General features: G+C 47.2%; 1 protein-coding gene across 1 annotated transcript in view; it reads left to right on the forward strand.

Moving 5' to 3' along the window:
* THADA (THADA armadillo repeat containing) overlaps positions 1-17184 on the forward strand; it is a 329564-nt gene that overhangs the window by 287296 nt on the left and 25084 nt on the right. Inside the window, exons 35-36 of the mRNA XM_081264069.1 lie at positions 890-1043; positions 4361-4492. Coding sequence (XP_081120195.1) covers positions 890-1043; positions 4361-4492 — 286 coding nt within the window. The remainder of the gene's footprint in view (positions 1-889; positions 1044-4360; positions 4493-17184) is intronic.

Genomic DNA, 17184 nt, shown 5'->3' on the forward strand with positions numbered 1-17184 from the left:
GGCTGCACATATTTCTGAAATGTACCAAAGTTCATTGAATTGTTCATTTTAAATGGGTAGATTGCATGGTATATGATTATATCTCAATAAAGCTGTTACTATTAAAAACAATGGGTCTTTGTTTAAACAGAGTATCAGTTAGGATAGTGCTTTCAAATGTTATAACAGAAATTCATAAACACTGTGGCTTAACCCAGGTAGAAGCAGGTATGGCGTCTTGACAGTGTTAGGCCCCAAGCCTTTCTACTTTGAAGTTCTTCTGTCCTCAACATGTGGCTTCCATCTTATGGTTCCAGATGGTTCCTCCAGCTCTAACCATCTTGTCCAATTTATCTAACAGGAGGGGGAACTCCAGAAAGCAAAGATCATGGGCATTCCCTAAGGCACATCCTGCCCAGACACCACTTCCAGTGACATCCCATGAGTTAGAATGTAGTCACATGTTGCTTCTACATATGAGGGAGGCTGGGAAATACAGTGTTTGGGTGGGTGCCCACAGGCCAAGCCAAAAATCTGGGTTCTGTTCCTAAAAATAGGAGGGATATCTGATTATTGGGTTCAGCAAGCTGCTCTTTGCTGCTATAGTCTTCCTCACAAGGTTGGTCTTTAGCTGTTTAATACACTGGTGTTGTGATAACCTGATACGTCAGAAAAGACTTGAGGAACTTGCTGTCTCCTTATAGTGACTCTACATTTCTGAAAGACAGGTCAGATTTGCTTCCTTGGGTTTGTTTAGGTCTGCCTGGTTGGTATAGAAAACAACTAAGAATCTTCTTCCCACTGAGGTGGGAGGTGATTGCAGAGCAGTTTGGTGGAGCTCTCCCCTCTTCCCACGTCAGCCCATGGTTTCCCCTTCAGGGATGCTGATAGGTACCTTTTGTGCTTTCAGAGCAGGAACTCGATGGCCCCCGAGCTGAAGCAGTGGGTCCAGCTGGTCGTCTTGTCCTGTGGAGACCGCCTCCCCACAGCGTCAAGGCTGGCCGCTGCTGGGGTCCTCACCAGCACGGCACCACTTTTCCTCACCAACCCCCATCCCATCCTTGGTAAGTGTCGAGGAGGGTACCTGTTGTACCAGACTCAATGAACTCATGGGTGGGTTCTGCAGGCTGCAAGAGAAGGGAAGGTGACAAGTGGCAGTGTGATCCAGGCCTTGACGTCTTCCCGTGTGTTCCTCCCCTGCGTTTGTTCTCTAGTCACTTTTCACCTACAGCCTCTTAGTCCTCTTTCTTTCAATCTTATCCTCCCAGCCATTCTCCGTGGAGGTCCAGAGAGCCTCTGTGGTCTGTGTGAAGTGTAAATGTGATCCTTTCTGTCAACACCAGCCAACAGAAATGTTGACAGTCCTCCATGGGTTCCCACTGCCTTCAGGAGAAAATCTAAGCACCTTCCACGGGCCTCACAGGCCTCATGGGCCCTTCCTGTGCCGCCCATGGCCTAGCCCTCCTGCCTCCTTGTCCCCACTCCCCACACAGGCCCTTGGCGTCAGCCGTTCTCCATCAACAAACCACTGCTTGACCAGCTTTTGTCTTTCAAGACTCGTCCCAACCATCCCCTCTTCCAGGAAGCCTCTTCCATGATTAGGTGATGAACATGGGTGAGCGTGAAGCTGTGGAGCAAGGAAGAAGAGGACAGGCTCCAAAGACAATCAGGAAGTAGAGTCCCAGGGCTTGCTGTGGAGGTTAGGGAGGTTCCAGGTGACTTCCACTAGATAGGCTGCTAGTTTCTTTCACAACATTTACTTTGAGTGTCCTTGGGACATAGGAGGGGAGATATTTTGAAATCTAATGGATGTATGGGTCCTAGCTGGTGATTAGCCACCTTCTCACCCCCTGCCTCATGTCCCTTTCCTCCCTGCTGTCTGCTGTGCCTCAAGAGCAGTAATCATGTAAATGATGTTGAAGCAAACCAAACTGGAGGAAATCATCAGGAGAAAAGCATAAGGGACTTTTTGTTCTGTTTTAATTTTTTAATTATGTTGGTTTGGTTTTAAACATAGGGTTTAATCAGAGGAAAGCCATGCTTCAGTCCTCGCCCCTTCCTCTCCTGCTGTGGTTAATCCTGTATTGCCATGCTCTGGTGTACTTCCCATCTTTTAGTGGAATTTCTTTCTTTCTTTCTTTCTTTCTTTCTTTCTTTCTTTCTTTCTTTCTTTCTTTCTTTCTTTCTTTCTTTCTTTTTTGCTGCATCTATGCACAGCCCTCAAGAGTAAGACATGGCCCCTGCCTCCAAGGAGTGTACAGTATTGTTGAAGAGAAAGATTTCCAGAAAAAAGGAAATAACTGGTTTTTAGATGATAAAATTCAAATCTTGAATGTCACTCGAGTTCAGAACAATGAGGTGTCTCGTATCCCTGGATCTCTCTAGGAGACAAAATTTTATTTAATATCCTTTCCCGTCTTCTTAGTGACATCTAGGCACTTTTCTTATACCCAAAGGGGGATTAAGAGGGAACCTTCAGTGATTATGATTTAATCATTGGACCCAGAGGAATATGAACAAAGGATTATAAACTTTAGTGGGGGTGGGAGGTGCACCTGTAGTCCCAGCACCTCAGGAAACTGAGATGATATACCCAGGAGATTGAGGCCAGCCTGGGCAACATAGCCAGACCCCAACTCTTAACAACAAAATGGGGCATGGATGTCAAGTTTCTCCAATAAGATTAATACCATTTTGCAGTACATTTTCTGGGTAACTGGCTACTCTAGCCCTGATTCTTAGCAGCCAAATTTGTGTAGAATAACCTGGAATTCCTGTGTGGAATTGAGTCCTGGACAAAAGCTATTGATTCATAATGGATTGCTGATGCGGAGTGAAGCATTATAGAAATGAGGAAGGAGATCAGTGGTAGCTGGTGGCATATGAGAACATGAAAAACAGGCACTGATTAGAGAGACCAAGGGTGTATGAGGACAGGTTGAAATGGACTAAAGAGGGGAGGATTTTAGCAATATAGATGGCCATGTTAAAGAGGGAAATGTTAAGGTAGGGACCCTGCAGACAGAGGATGGATTCTGAGACTGAGTAAAGGGCTGGTGGGGCCACTCAGTGGGAAAGTGCTCGCCCAGTGTGCTCAAGCCTCGGTTCAACCTCATACCACCCAAAAGGAAGCTACTCAACTCTGAAAGACTGAGTAAAATTCAAAGCCAGATCTGAAACAGAAAGAGAACAAAACCCCAAATGGAGCCGTTTGTGCTCTTGGTTTGACTAAAGCGCCAGCAGCTCTGAGATAGCAGGTTCTTTGTGGAACAGATGAGAGAGAGAGAGAGTATACCAAGAGGAGTTCTTGGGACAGGAGAACTTTCCTGTTGCAGGAAGAAGGTGACAGGTGGTCTGCCATGGCTCTCCACTGAGACCCTCCACACAGCTCTGCCTGTAGGATAGGGGTCCTGTCTGTGAGGCCTGCCTACCTCTCCTTGTCCTTGTGAAGTTTGTCCCAGGTTCAGTAGTCCTTTGTGATCTTTCCCTATTGTAAGTCACTGCCTCCTATTTCCTCCATGACTACTCATGGCCTTGTGTCCTGGACTTCATATTCTTTTCTGTTGTTCAAGGGCAGATACCATCCTTAGCAGCACTTAGCACAGGCTGACCAGCAGAGTCAGTACCCCAAGGAATGGCAGCATCAAGAGGACTCCCCCTCCCCCCCTCCCCCCTGCCCTGCATACAAGTGACATAGGCTGGTGCATTTTTCCTGTGTCCTTGCACTTTTTTCATTCTTTCCCCAAGGCATGATTTTTTTTTTTTTTTTTTTTTTTTTTAGGTACTGGGATTGAATCCAGGGGTTATTCTACTATTGAACCACACCCTTCCCCCAACCTTTTTATTTCTTATTTTGAGACAGAGTCTTGCTAAATTACCAAGGCCTGCCTCAAACTCGTGATCCTCCTACCTTAGCCTCCTGAATCACTGGGATTACAGGCATGCACCACCATGCTTGCCCAGAGCAAAAATCTCGATTAACACTTTGTAGTCATAATTGATGCATATCAACATTGGGCTAGTTTCTCCAAAGCACTTTTCATGCATAAAGTCATGACAATCATGACACTGGGGAGAACTGGGACTAGAGCCTTTGTCAGCCGGGCAGTATCTTCCAGGAGCCTTACCTGTGACTAGTTGCCTCCAGAAAGCCTGCCCCTACTCCTGCCCCACCCCCACCCCCCAAAATAGACATTTCCATTAGGACCCTCTGTATCCCAGTGTTAGTCCGACTCTCAGGTCCTCCTATCTTGCCATCCCCAGAAAAAAAGGAATGGCTATTGCTCATTCCATGTACTCTCCTCCGCCGTGGGGTTGAGCCTTATTGGTACCTACTTGCCAGCTGCATCTAGGTAATTTGAATTCCCTCTGGTCTCCTTAGAGTTGCAGGACACACTTGCTCTCTGGAGGTGTGTCCTCACCCTCCTGCAGAGTGAAGAGCAAGCTATCAGAGATGCAGCCACAGAGACCGTGACGACAGCCATGTCACAAGAAAACACCTGCCAGTCAACAGGTACCTCATTCTTATCCTTTTCGTTGCTTATTGCTCTAGGACAGAGTTTTCTGTAAAGAGCCAGAAAATGGGTATTTTAGGTATTCTTGACCATTCAGTCTCAATCTCAGTTCTGCCACTTTAGTGGGGAAATCGCCATGAATAATAGTTAAACAAATGAGTACAACTGCATTCCAATAAAACTTTATTTACAAAAATAGGCAGCTTCCCAGACTTGATCTGCTAGTCATCATTTGCTGACCCTTGCTTAGAACATCCTAGAGAAAAAATTGTTTCCTAAAGTAGAAATTTAATAAGCAATGTTTGGTCTTTTGTTAATTACATTGTCATCTGTTTTAAATAAAGCCAGGTCTTTATTACGTGTGTGGTTACATAACCCAGGAATCACAGAGCCATCCTTTTGTTCCTACGTGAGTTTTTACATGTGACAGACACATGTAAGTTAAGTTTTCCTCTTTGTGTCTTGGCTCCTGATTTGGTAACAATATTAACCCCAGAGGCAGAAGAAGGGAGTAGGAAGAAGAGTGGCCTTGATGGGTAGCTTGGGGCTCATATCCGCAACATAAGCTGTCACAGCCCTGGGTCTGGGTTTGTCTGTACACCGTAGAAGCAGAAGGGGACTCGCCCATGGGTAGAAAGGGGCTGCTGGGTGGAAGGGACAGGAAGCAGGTAGAGTACTAACATGTTTGGAAGTGGCTATCTAGGAAAGTGGCTGCTTTGGTGGACTTGGATTCCCTCTGCTTAGGGCTGGATGTCCAGAAAGGTGGCTGGGTCAGACCATTCTGAGGCAAAGGGTCACAAACTGAACAAAGAAGTTCCCCTTAATGGACATCTGAATGGGAGAGGAAGAAGCCATTCATGGGCCCTGTAGGGCCCTGCATCCTCATGGCAAAGGCTGCTCACTAAGGCAGTACACAGGGCCATGTTCCCTAGAGGGTCCTGTGGGAACTTGTCCGTTTCTGAGTCCTTAGTCTTAATGGCCTAGGTGCATTTCTCTGCATATAAGGAAGAAACTAGTTTTTGCATAATCTCTCGGTAACACTACTTCAGGGCAGGTTTAGCAAGCCCAGCTTTGCTACTCGCTAGGAGAGCATTCAGATGGTGCTTCCAGTAACATAAAGCCATATCCTTCCACCCAGCGCCTAACAGACCTCCTCCATATCTAAAATTCTGCTAATCCCCATTCATTCCTCTTTCCGACTGCAGTCTTTCCTTGCAGTGCTTTCAGCAAGTGCTCAGTAAATTGTTGGTGGAACATAATACTCATTCCCTAGGGCCCTTTCCACTGAAGATGGAAGGAATTTCATAGTGAAGTCAGATTGGATTTCTCTCTTAATCTTTAACCTGCAATATTTTCCCTACTACTCTAATAATTTTATTCAGAGTTTTTTCAAGTTCCTTAATACAACTTGATTTTCTTAAGCATAGAATCTTTCTGCTATAGAGCCAAGGTTGTGGCCCAGTGGTAGAGAGCTTGCCTAGCACATGTGAAGCACTGGGTTCGATCCTTAGCACCACATTAAAAAAGAAAAAGTAAATAAAATAAAGGGGAAAAAAAAGAATCTTTCTGCTTTAGACAGAAGGATAGCTAAGGACTGAGAATCACCCCTGATTTTTGACTTTTGATGGTTTAGCCAGCTGATTTGCCAGATTTGCGGTATTGTCATGTTTTAGCATTTCAAGGGTATGAAGCAACTGACAGTAACTTCCCCAATCCTTCAGCATACCAGAATTTTGTAGAATGCACTGCTGATAGTTTTTCTCTTTGATGGTCCAAGGAAGTTATCCCTGTTAAATCTTGAATACCATAAAAATACCTGTTTATTTTGTCCTACAGATCAATGATTTGGTAAATACAATGGTAAAACAATATGATTAAATTATGTTTATAATTAATGTCTTCTTTGAGAAGTCAAAATTGCAATGAAAAAATTAAATTAATTCTTACTTTCCATCCAAAGAAAGAAACCAGGAGCCCTCCACACAGTAAGTGGGGACTGGATACAGAAAGAAAGAGCTTTGCTGTTGAACATCTACTGATGGCCTGCCTGGGGACCAGGGAGAGGTGTGGGGTGATTCTCACTGTGGGGTCTAGAAAGGGTCTGGAGAGTGGAGCTGTCCAAAGAAAGGAATTTTGAATGGGACACAGATGAGAGCAAAACAACACAAAAGGCAAAGCTGCGCCAAACCTAGAGTTGGCTGGGAGTTAGGGGGACTTGGGAGCTGATGGAGCAGCTGCCAGTGGACATGTGTGGTAAGAGGCCTGGCTGGGGCCTGCTGAAGGAGGGGAGCAGGAGGTAAAGCTAGGAGGGAAGGAAAAACTGAATGCTAAGCTGCAACCTCATCTGTAGGCAGCAGGAGGCTGCAGGGGGTTTTAACAGGAGAGTAACATGCATGTGTTGAAGGAGCTCCCTCTAAGAGCCAGGTATAAGATGGATCATGACTGGTGGTGAGTGAAGGGAATCAAGGGGAAGGGAGACCAGTTGAGAGGTGGTGTTGACAATCCTCATAAGCTGCCATCAGTGGTGATGGATGGGGAGGGGAGGATGTATTTGTGAGAGGATTGGGGGAAACTCAGCAGACTGCTGCTCATGGGAATTGAGAGAGAAGGAAAGCATGAGATGAAGTCAAGGCTTCAAACCTTCAAACCTGGGAGGCACCCAGGGAAATACCTGGCTGTGCCTCTGGCATTGATGTTGAGCTGTGGCATTCCAGGAAGTGAAATCGCCAGGAACCAGGAAAGGCACTCAGGCTACAAGGCATTGTGATCTGGGACAAAGTATTCCTTTTTTTTTTTTTTTTTTTTTGGTAATTTTTTTTCATTGTAGATGGACACAATATCTTTATTTTATTTATTTTTATGTGATGCTAAGGATTGAACCCAGTGCTTCATGCATGCAAGGCAAGCACTCTACCACTGAACTACAATCTAGCCTCTGGGACAAAATACTCTTTAGGACTTGGGAAGATCACAGTGGAAATCAAGAGGGCAAACAGGGACCTTTATTTCTGGCATAAACAGAATGAAGTGTGCAGGCTCTGTCCTGTCCTCTCCAGAACACAGCCCAGCTATCCAAGGGCCCCTCTGCTCCTTACCAGAGTTAGTTGTTGGTCCCAGTGGGCACTAGCTACAACCTGTAGAAGAGCCAGCATTGACTCCACTTGTTTACACTGCACTACCTAGCACATATTTTTGGACACAGTGGCTCTAGGTATAGATTTGTAGTATGAATTGGTTAATGATTCTAGAAGACTTAAAGAAAATAACTCAGTGCTCAATTGGCCTCCTGGGGATGGATGTGTTGGGTGCGTTGTTGTTCTTTTTTCCTGCGGGTTCTCCTGGTGTAGTGTACACACTTCACCCTACCTGGGCCACCTGGAAGTGTGAAACTAACAGCCTGCAAACAACTCTGTCACATCTGAAGCTCCCTCAGCCTTGGCAGTCATGTTAAGGGAGACCCACAGCAGGCCCTCCCAGCCCACCTCTTCCCTCCATGTCAGTCACAGAGGCTACAAAGAGGGGACAGAAGAAATGGCCTTTCTAGGACTTAAGAATAGGAGAATGGGGCTGGGGTTGTGGTTCAGTGGTAGAGCACTTGCCTAGCATGCATGAGAAACTGGGTTCGATCCCTGGCACCACATAAAAATAAACAGAGGAGGCTATCTTCTCCACCCAAACAGTTCACCTGTTTTATGTGCTATTTTGGGTTTAATGTCAGAGTATGTTTGAAAAGGGCTTTCGTGTAGGGAACAAACAATCTGGACAGTACTTATTAGGAGACATTTCTGTGTGGTCATAGGGGTCTCTGGAAGCTGGAGAGGCTGTGGGTGATGGGGCAGGGAGGGGCCGGCCTCCTGAACCCCTCCCTCCCCAGCACTGGCTCTCCCTTTCCTCCCCTCTCAGCCTTAGGTAGGGTTTGCCACCCAATCCAGATGGCCTCCTCCATGTCTCCCTTTCCATTTGTGAAATTTGGGGGGGGGGGAAGTTTCTGTGGAACAACGTCTGATATAGGTTAAAAAAAAAAAAAGAAGCCATTTAAAAAGGAATTTTAAAGGGCTGCAGACTTCATACCCAGTGTCAGTGTTTAGGTTCAAGAAGGTTGACTTCACAATGGAAACTTTCTTATGAAAAAAAATATAAAAGACTTGGAGAAAGATGGAGAGGAAAGGAGGAGAAAGAGACACAAACACAGATATAACAACATGGGGCTTTTATCTTTGGAGTACAGGCTTCAAGTCATTTTGATCCCATCTTCCTGCAGACCCTTAGTCATGCTCAACTTCTGCTCATCCTCCTACCCCATAGGAATGTTTGGTGGTGATGTATTACATCCCCCCTCCTCCATGACACCTCTGCCCTCCAGGATCTCCCCTTTCTCTGAACCACCATAACTCTGGACATCATGTCATCCCAAATAGCCCTTGCTTTCCTAATCACTTGTCATTTTTCTCTTTCATTTCATTTTCTACCTCCAACTAGCTCATGAGCTTATAGAGACTGTCTTCTATTAGGTACACAGCAGGTACACAATTTGTGTTGATGACTTAATCTTTCACCCCAGCCAGTTGCTTGTCCCCAAGGAGACTCACCATGCCCTTTGTAACAAGAAAGCTCTGGAACAAGCAGACAGACGCTCTCCGCTAGAACTAGTTCAGGGGGCACCACTGGCATGAATTCGTGCACACTGCCGTGGCAGGCTTTCTAGATCACTATCTGGGTCTTGTCAGTTCAGGAGTTTGCAGCTCTAGAGTTTGGCCCCTCCTTATTTTACCTCTCAGGTTTACATCTCAGACTGCAAAGCCAGGGAGCCAGCCTGGGGCACTGGGTTCCTAGACTTGGGTTAACTAGGAGACATCCAAGGAGCTTCCAGGCTTGGCATGATGATGCATAGAGGCTCGGGAACAATGATGAAACCTAGCAGAGAGGTGGAGAGTGAGTGAACACAACAGAGAGGACAGTATGAGACTCTGAGGTAGGAGAACAGGGCAGAAGGCAGGTGGTGTCAAAGGCTGCGTCCAGTCACAAGTAGGCCAGAGCAAGGTAAAGTGGAAAGAAAACCAATGCTTGTTCAGTTCCCCCCAGGTGCATTTCTCCCATCTACACTCCTACACTATGTGCATGCTGCATGGGCGCACACACACATACATACACACTCACACACATATGCAACATTGTTGCCCACACATCTGTGATCCAGTGTGAGATGATGAGCACTTCTCATATGCTCCAACTGTTGAGCAATCAGGGAGAGAGGCCTAGGAAAAGAGATAGGGAGTGCTGGGTCACTGTGACATTTCACATGGCCCCACCATGAGACAACTCAATCAGCAAAGCCTCCAGACTGTGAGGAATTGTACTGAGTCACAGATGGTTCCACCCTGGAACCTCTAAGGCTGCCCACCAGATCCGACCTGCAGGAGGCCCCATGTTTTGCTCTGTTCCTGCCAGTTCACAGCGTCAGGCCCCAAAGGGCTCTCCAAGCATCTCCACTTCTCTCTTCCTTCTGCCTTGCCATCACTTTCTTCCTAATCTACTCACATACTCTCTAAAGTGGCCCTCTGTTCTGTAGTGCCAGATCTCAGCACCAGACTCGGTTCTATGTACGTACCAGGTACCTTTCTCTAAAGAGGGGCCCAGAAAAGTTAACCATTCCACTAGAATGTGTCCTGTCTCCCCATCGGATCTAACTTCCTCTTTCTTCCAATAATTTAAACTCATTTACCTCCATAAATTCTTTGTGCCTATTTTTAAATTCTAAATTGTTTCCTGACTTCTTTCACTCCCACCTAGATGACCCACGACCCCCTCGCCCCACAAAGCAAGAAGTGATCAGGGGCTGGGCCTGTAGCTCAGTGGTGGAGTACAGTGATCTGATGAGCATATTCATTCCCTATTCAGTCACCAAGAACTTACACAGCACCTGTGTGCAGGCGTCCAGGCTACCATGTATCCTCTGGATTTTTGCAGAAACCTCCAGCCTGCTCCACTATTCTTGGAGCTAATGACTTGAGGGCTGTCCTGGAGGATAAATCAAATGGAGCTGGAGCTGTTCCCCTGCTCACAGCACTCTCTTGGCTTCCCATCTGACTGAGGGAAGCCCAAGTCTCAGAATAACACCCAGCCCTCACCCTGTCTAGACCCTGCCTCGCTCTTTCCCTGCTCTTGCTCAGGGAACCGCAGAAGGCTGTAGGTTCTCCAGTGCACCAAGCTCATTCCAACCTCAGGGCCTCTGCCATAGCTGCTCCCTCTGCTTGGAATATTCTTCCTAGTGTCGCATTGCAGATTTCTTCATACCATTCCTATCTGACTTCAGGATCATCTCCACAGAGCACCCGCATTGACCACCCAGACCACAGTAACTACCCCAATCACCTTGCTGATTTAATTCTTTGCATAGTTTTTACTTGTTGATTTGTTATTTGACTTCTGCCACAAGGATAAAGATTCCAAGAAAGTAGGATTTTTGTCCATTTTGTTCACTGCTCTATTCTCAGATCCTGGCATATAATAGCTAGCTCAGTTTAAAAAAAATAAAATCACTTGTTGGGTGATTAGTTGAATGAAGAATGGAAGAATGTATCAATCAAGGTAGTTGAACACAATAAGGAGATTGGTGTTTTTAAAACTGACTTGTGGGACAATAGGGATGGAGCTGTTAGGAGTCTGAGTTGTTATGAAATTGCCCTGTGGTGGTAGATCCTGGTTCTAGCAGGTTACTACCAGTTACCTTAGGCCATACCTCTTCCCTGGAACAGTAATTCAGCGAGGACCTGACTGAGTGTATGCGAAGACTGGGCAAGTGGCAGATCCTAAACTAAATCCTTCTCTCCCTCGTCATGACATGCTGTCTCACACAGGATGGAATTTCTTGAGCAAGAGTTTCATACAGGAGGGTCCATGCACCTGGCACAGGGCTGCTCTGGGAATCCCCCAGCAGGGGAAAGGGGCCAGTGCAAATGAGTCAATCTGGAAGACTTGGGGAAATGGCAGCAGTTCTGAAAATAGTGGCCCCTTCCTCTGGGGGCTCCTGCCTGAAGTCTCTTAACCTCTCTGAGCAGGCCAGTGGCAACGCAGGGGTCAGACGCATCCTCTCCATACCCTGGATGCTCCTGCCTTACTAGACCTCCTGTAATCCCACAGCACTCTATGAGACATTCTAAGCTTTTCTCTATTTTATGATGGGGTCGAAGTAATGGGCCCTAAGTCCTGTGGAAGTTAGTGTCAGCGCCAGAGTTGGAGCTCAGGTCCCTGTGGTGACAGACACCTTGCTCCTCCAGCCCCTCTTGTAAGACAGAGAAGTGCAAACTAACATCCAGGTGTGGAACTAGAAGCCAGTGGTGACCCTGGAGGTATGTTTTCTTCCTTTCTCCTTCCTTCTGTAAGGGTCCGGCGAAAAGTTGGAGGAAGAGACCACCAAGAGACTGACTTATGCAAATGCAGAAGGGGATTTATTGAGGATCCAATTCAGCGCGCTGAGGCTCTAGGCTCACTCAAGAAGTGGGGGCAGCCCAGAGCCCAGAGCAGAGGCTAAGCAGTGCTTAAGTACACTTTTTGGGGAGGGCGGGGGCTTTGCATACATCAGAACAAATCAGCATGAGGCGTGGGCAAATTGAACAACAACTCTCATACATGATTAGCACATTCATTGGCGGGAACAGGTCGGGTGGGGGTGATTGGTCACTCCTAAGCCGGTACACATTCAAACTGATTGGTTCGGGCCCTGTATGCTTACATGACAAACTGCACAGGGCCCTAGGCTAAATGGCCAGTAGGGCGTTGTCTTAACTATCTCAGGAATTTCAGGTTCTGGGTGTAGCAGAGGAACTTAACAGTACCTGGTCTTTCACTTTTTAATTCAGGCTTTGCAGCTTAGAAACTTTACAATGCCCGGTCTTTTACATTTTATTCAGGCTTTGCAGCTTAGAAACTTTACCCTTTCACTTCTTTCCTTTCTTTCACACTGGGAGTCGAATCCAGGGGCACTTAACCACTGAGCCACATCTCCATTCCCTTTTATTTTTTATTTTGAGACAGAGTCTCACCAAGTTGTTTGGAGCTTCACTAAGTTGCTGAGGCTGGCCTTGAGCCTGCAATCCCCTGCTTCAGCCTCCCAAATCACTGGGATTACAGGTGTGTGCCACTGCACCTAACTACCCTGGAGGTTTTCTAATGCCACTATTGGGTTTGAAGGAAGATTCTTGAGTCTGACCCAGGAAAGTGGAGTGAGGACCCAGCTGAAACAACTGGGAACAGAGTTGTCAGGAGGCATCATAGCAAGAGCGAGCACATCTCTTACACAAATCTGCTGTGTTCCTGTCTAGATCCTTTCCTGGAGTTAGGGAACCATATAAGCCTCTAAGCATCAGAGTCTCTGATCTATGGCATGGTGCCTGGAGCCTGATAAAGGTCAAGGATCCCCTGTGTCACATCATTAGTGGAGAATGAGGTCTAAAGCACAGATCCCAAGAGCCCCAGTGCAGCACTTTGTTCTACTGCCCAAACCCTTGATTCACATGGAAGGAGCAACACACGGAGACTAGTCCAGGCTCCTGGGAGGAATGAACTCAGGTGCGAGGAGGGCAGACGAGATATTGCCTCCAAGAGGGCTTGGAGCAACTCCAGCAGCATCGCATGGGAGGACAGAGTGTGCTGTGAAGCCAGCATCTCCAGCAGTAAAACCACAGGAGCCACATCCTGAGGCCAACCCTGAGACTCGCTTGGCTTGGTGTGTCCTGGGCCTCTGTCTGTATTCCTGTCTACTATCTGGAGGGTTCCAGTGGAGGAAGCACAGGAAGTTAGGAATTGTAATTAGAACTGCCAGTGAGCCTCTGGCTCTGCCCCGTGAGAGGGCACCGTGGTTGTGCAGGGGCGAGTGACCTGATTCCTCGCTCATTCCTTCAGCAGAGATGTTTGGTCGAGGTAGGCAGTATTCCCTGCCCTCTGCCCACCACCACCAGCTGCCATGGGCTGTCTCAGTGGAGTGCCAGTGGCCACACACCACAGTGCCTTTCCCATCTGTCACTGTTCCTACGGAGCCAGGGCCCCTCACCTTCACCTAGATCTCAGCAAGTGCGTCATTGGCAGCTGGTTCCCATGACGTGCAAAAGCAGATGCAGACTAATGCTCACATCTGAAATCTGGGAGCAGATTGCGAGCGCCAGTGAGCACCCTGGCTGGGCCTTGTTGCTGGGGTGATAGGATTGTTTCCATGGCCTCCCAGTGACTTAAGCTCCAGAGAGACGACAACAGGCTCCTTTCGAGGAAATGCAGGTCATTTCTGCATCATTTTGCCTCTACTTTTGCTGTGCCTGAAAGCCAAGCTCCTTGGCCCCAAGGTGACTGACCTCTATGGGCGGCAATAAGCCCATACACAGACTGGGGCTGAGGCCATCTGGTGCTGCAGGGTTTTGTCTTCCCTGTTGGTCACTCCACTCTCCTGCTCGAGGCCTCCACGCTCCTCTGCTGTGCTTTCCCTCTGCTCAGCCAGGCCCTGCCAGAAGCAGGGCTGTCTTTTCACTATGGCAGCAGTTTTCCTCTTTGAACACTGCCAGTTTAGGGAGTTAGGTGACCACTCCATCAAGGGTAACCAGAGAGGCCCCATTCTCTTGCACCCTTGATTTGGTTAAGATGATAAAGAAGCCTGCTGGCTAGCAGCCCTCTGCTACCCAGGCCCAACTCCAAGCCTGAGCCCTAAGGGAACACCCTTCCTGAACATTCCAGCCACAGTCAACTGGTCCTTTTCCTGCCTGAGTTCATTCACCTCCAGACTTCTTCCTCCAATTCCAAAAGACACATGATTTTCAGACTCAGACTGTCACAACATAACTCCTGAAAGTGCTGACTATATACACACTAACTGCTGGGGACTCAGAGATGAGTAAGATAGCAACTCTGGCCTTAAGCGGCTAGGAGTTTGCCTTCTGAGGTGTTACACCACCTAAAATCAACAGGTTTTCCTTTACTTGCACCAAATTGTTTTTTTTTTTTTTTTAAAGAGAGAGTGCGAGAGAGGGAGAGAGAGAGAGAAAGAATTTTAATATTTATTTTTTGGTTATCGGCGGACACAACATCTTTGTATGTGGTGCTGAGGATCGAACCCGGGCCACACGCATGCCAGGCAAGCGCGCTACCGCTTGAGCCACATCCCAGCTGTTTTTTTTATTTATCAACTCACATGGCTAGTTTTATATAAAAAGGAAATAGTCATTAATAGATAATAAGAATTTTGATCTAAAAGTTCTAATTTGATTAGTTTGTTTTGTAATCCCTGTTCCATTTCTTAGGACCACACAGATGACCTAAAATGCAAAAGCTTCACTCACAAGCCTTGTAGTTCCATTACCCATACCTAGAATTTACTAGAAAGAGAACCCTAATGGGAGGGAGGGGCACCTAGTGGAATCTAAAGAATGGAAGATTGGCAGTCACTGGAGGGACCAAGAATGGGGAAGTGGGGAATGGAGTCCAAGGTCATCTTCTTTGTAAGCTTTGCCCATCCCTCTGGATCTCTTCCCAGGACTTGTCTTCCCATGCTGGTCATTTCTCCTAAGTATTTCCGGATTCTCAAAGCCTAGCCCCAGGCCGTCCTTCTCGACCAAGCCTTTCAGGCCCAGGCTTTCCTTTTCCCTTGTCAGACCCTTGAGCAGGCGTCTCATCCTCCCACCCATACTGCAGGTTTTTTAGGATCAGGCCCCCAGTACCACCAAGTTGATGTGTAAATTCTGGAGTGACTCGCATCAGGCTGGCATATATCTTCTGTAGCTCAGTGGTTTGATTTGAAGTTGAACATGAACCTTGGGTTTGGGGGTGGACAGCTCCCCTTGGGTTGGGGTTCCCTGCCCAGCCTCCCAGCAAGCCCCAGGGCCTCATGATGCAGCAATAAGCCTTTAGATCAGAACAGGTTGGCAGGGCTTCCCAGGTCCAGACCAGAAAGTGAATCTCCCCTGTTCTTGGAAAAGCCAGCTATAGAACATAGGGGTTCTGCTTCAGAGTCGCAGGGATGCTAATTTTTTTTCAAAAGTTAAAAGAAAGAAATAAATTAAATTCTCACCCTTATATCCCTTAATCTCTTCCAAATGACAGAACCTTTGAGGAAAACTCCCAATAACTTACCGTCAAGAAAATTAGATTCTTCTGTGGCATTGGGTCGAGGCAGGGAATGCCATTTGGGAAAATACATGGAACCTGACATAGAAGATTCCGTTTGTGTGTGGAAAAAGATTGAAGTTGCTTTCAGGTTTCGAGTTACAGAAGCAGAATTGAGTGTACCTCAGTCCACAACCTGCGTGGGCTTCTCTCAGTTCCTCCTGCCGGGGCCATCTTGTTACAGATGGTCACACTGGCCAGGAGGCTTCCCTCAGAAACAGCTCCCTGGGCAGGCGATAAGGGTGGGAGCAGAGCTGCCCGACTAGGCTGCCATGGGCTGAAGGAAAGGCCCTGCTCCAGCCTGGCCCTGGAGCCTCCCTGCCAAAGCCGGTGCTCTTCAGGTTTTCAACTTGGTTACTTTAATTTTATTATTTCTCTAACCTTTCTCTCCAGCAGAGTGGTGATGGTGAGTCTTGTTTTTCTTCACACTCTATTTTTATACTTTGAAAATGTGGTTATAAAATCCACACTCAAAAAATGTTAGCTCTGCACCCACAGGACCCAGGAGGCCATCACATGCTGTGTCAGGCAGCATCCAGCAGCCTTGCCCTGCCCCACCCCCCTCCCTGGAGGGACAGGAGTGTGAGCAGGCTTCTGGCCAAGTATTTTAGATTGGACTCTTGAGAATCTGGCAGGAATATTTTTCTGGTGCCTTCCCAAGCACACAGTGAGGGCTCAGGATTCCTAGAAGCAGAATTCCCAATTTAAGATAAAATGTTCCTTCAGCCCTGCACATACCATTGCCCCAGCCCCCACCTTCCCTCAGCACCTGCGCAGGTGTATACAGCACCATGAACATTGTGCCTGCAGGGCTGGTTCCTTGTCTGATTCACTGCCACCACTTCGGGTGGTGGGTGGTCATTGTCACATTCACTTTACTGTGGCACTCAGAATGGGCCTAAGAAATCTAATCTGGGGCCTCCTGCCGCCTGCCTTCCCAGCCCCTCCAGCCCCTGCTGGGGCCTCTGGCCTTCTCTTTGCCCCAGGCTCCTCCCTTCCCTCTTTGTCTCCCAACCCAGAATAGATCTAGGAATCTCCTGCCCTCTCCACCTTGGCTACAAACAGCACTGGGTCTCTTTGAACAGACTTGTCCATAAATCTTAAGATTGTTTTTCATCTTTGAAAAAGCTGCATCTATCAGCAAGTCATTATTTACATGTGAGGGGTAGGGAAAAGTTCACCAAATTTCAGACTTCAAGTTCTCTTCACTCCATTTCACAACATCCACTCCCCAGAAACCACAGGAATTTTTTTAAAAATTAGTCCCCAGTAGGCAAGGTGCCATGACATAGCCTACTGGATTCAGGGCCAGGCACCTGAGGAGGGGGGACATAAACAAGGGTGGATTTGCCTGTCACGGGCAGGCTGGCTCTTATCCATGAAGGAAAATAATTTCAGAGTCTCAGAGAACTAAAACCCACTGTTCTTATTTTAGAGTGGTGGATTTGGTGGGTAGGGAGATTTGGGAAGACCAGAGTGATATTTATAATGAAAGCCTTAACTGGGCTGTTACTATAAGAATATAGTATATTGTAGCTAATAGGCC

Source organism: Spermophilus citellus (assembly GCF_964194105.1).
Source record: "Spermophilus citellus genome assembly, chromosome: 13".
NCBI lineage: Eukaryota > Metazoa > Chordata > Mammalia > Rodentia > Sciuridae > Spermophilus > Spermophilus citellus.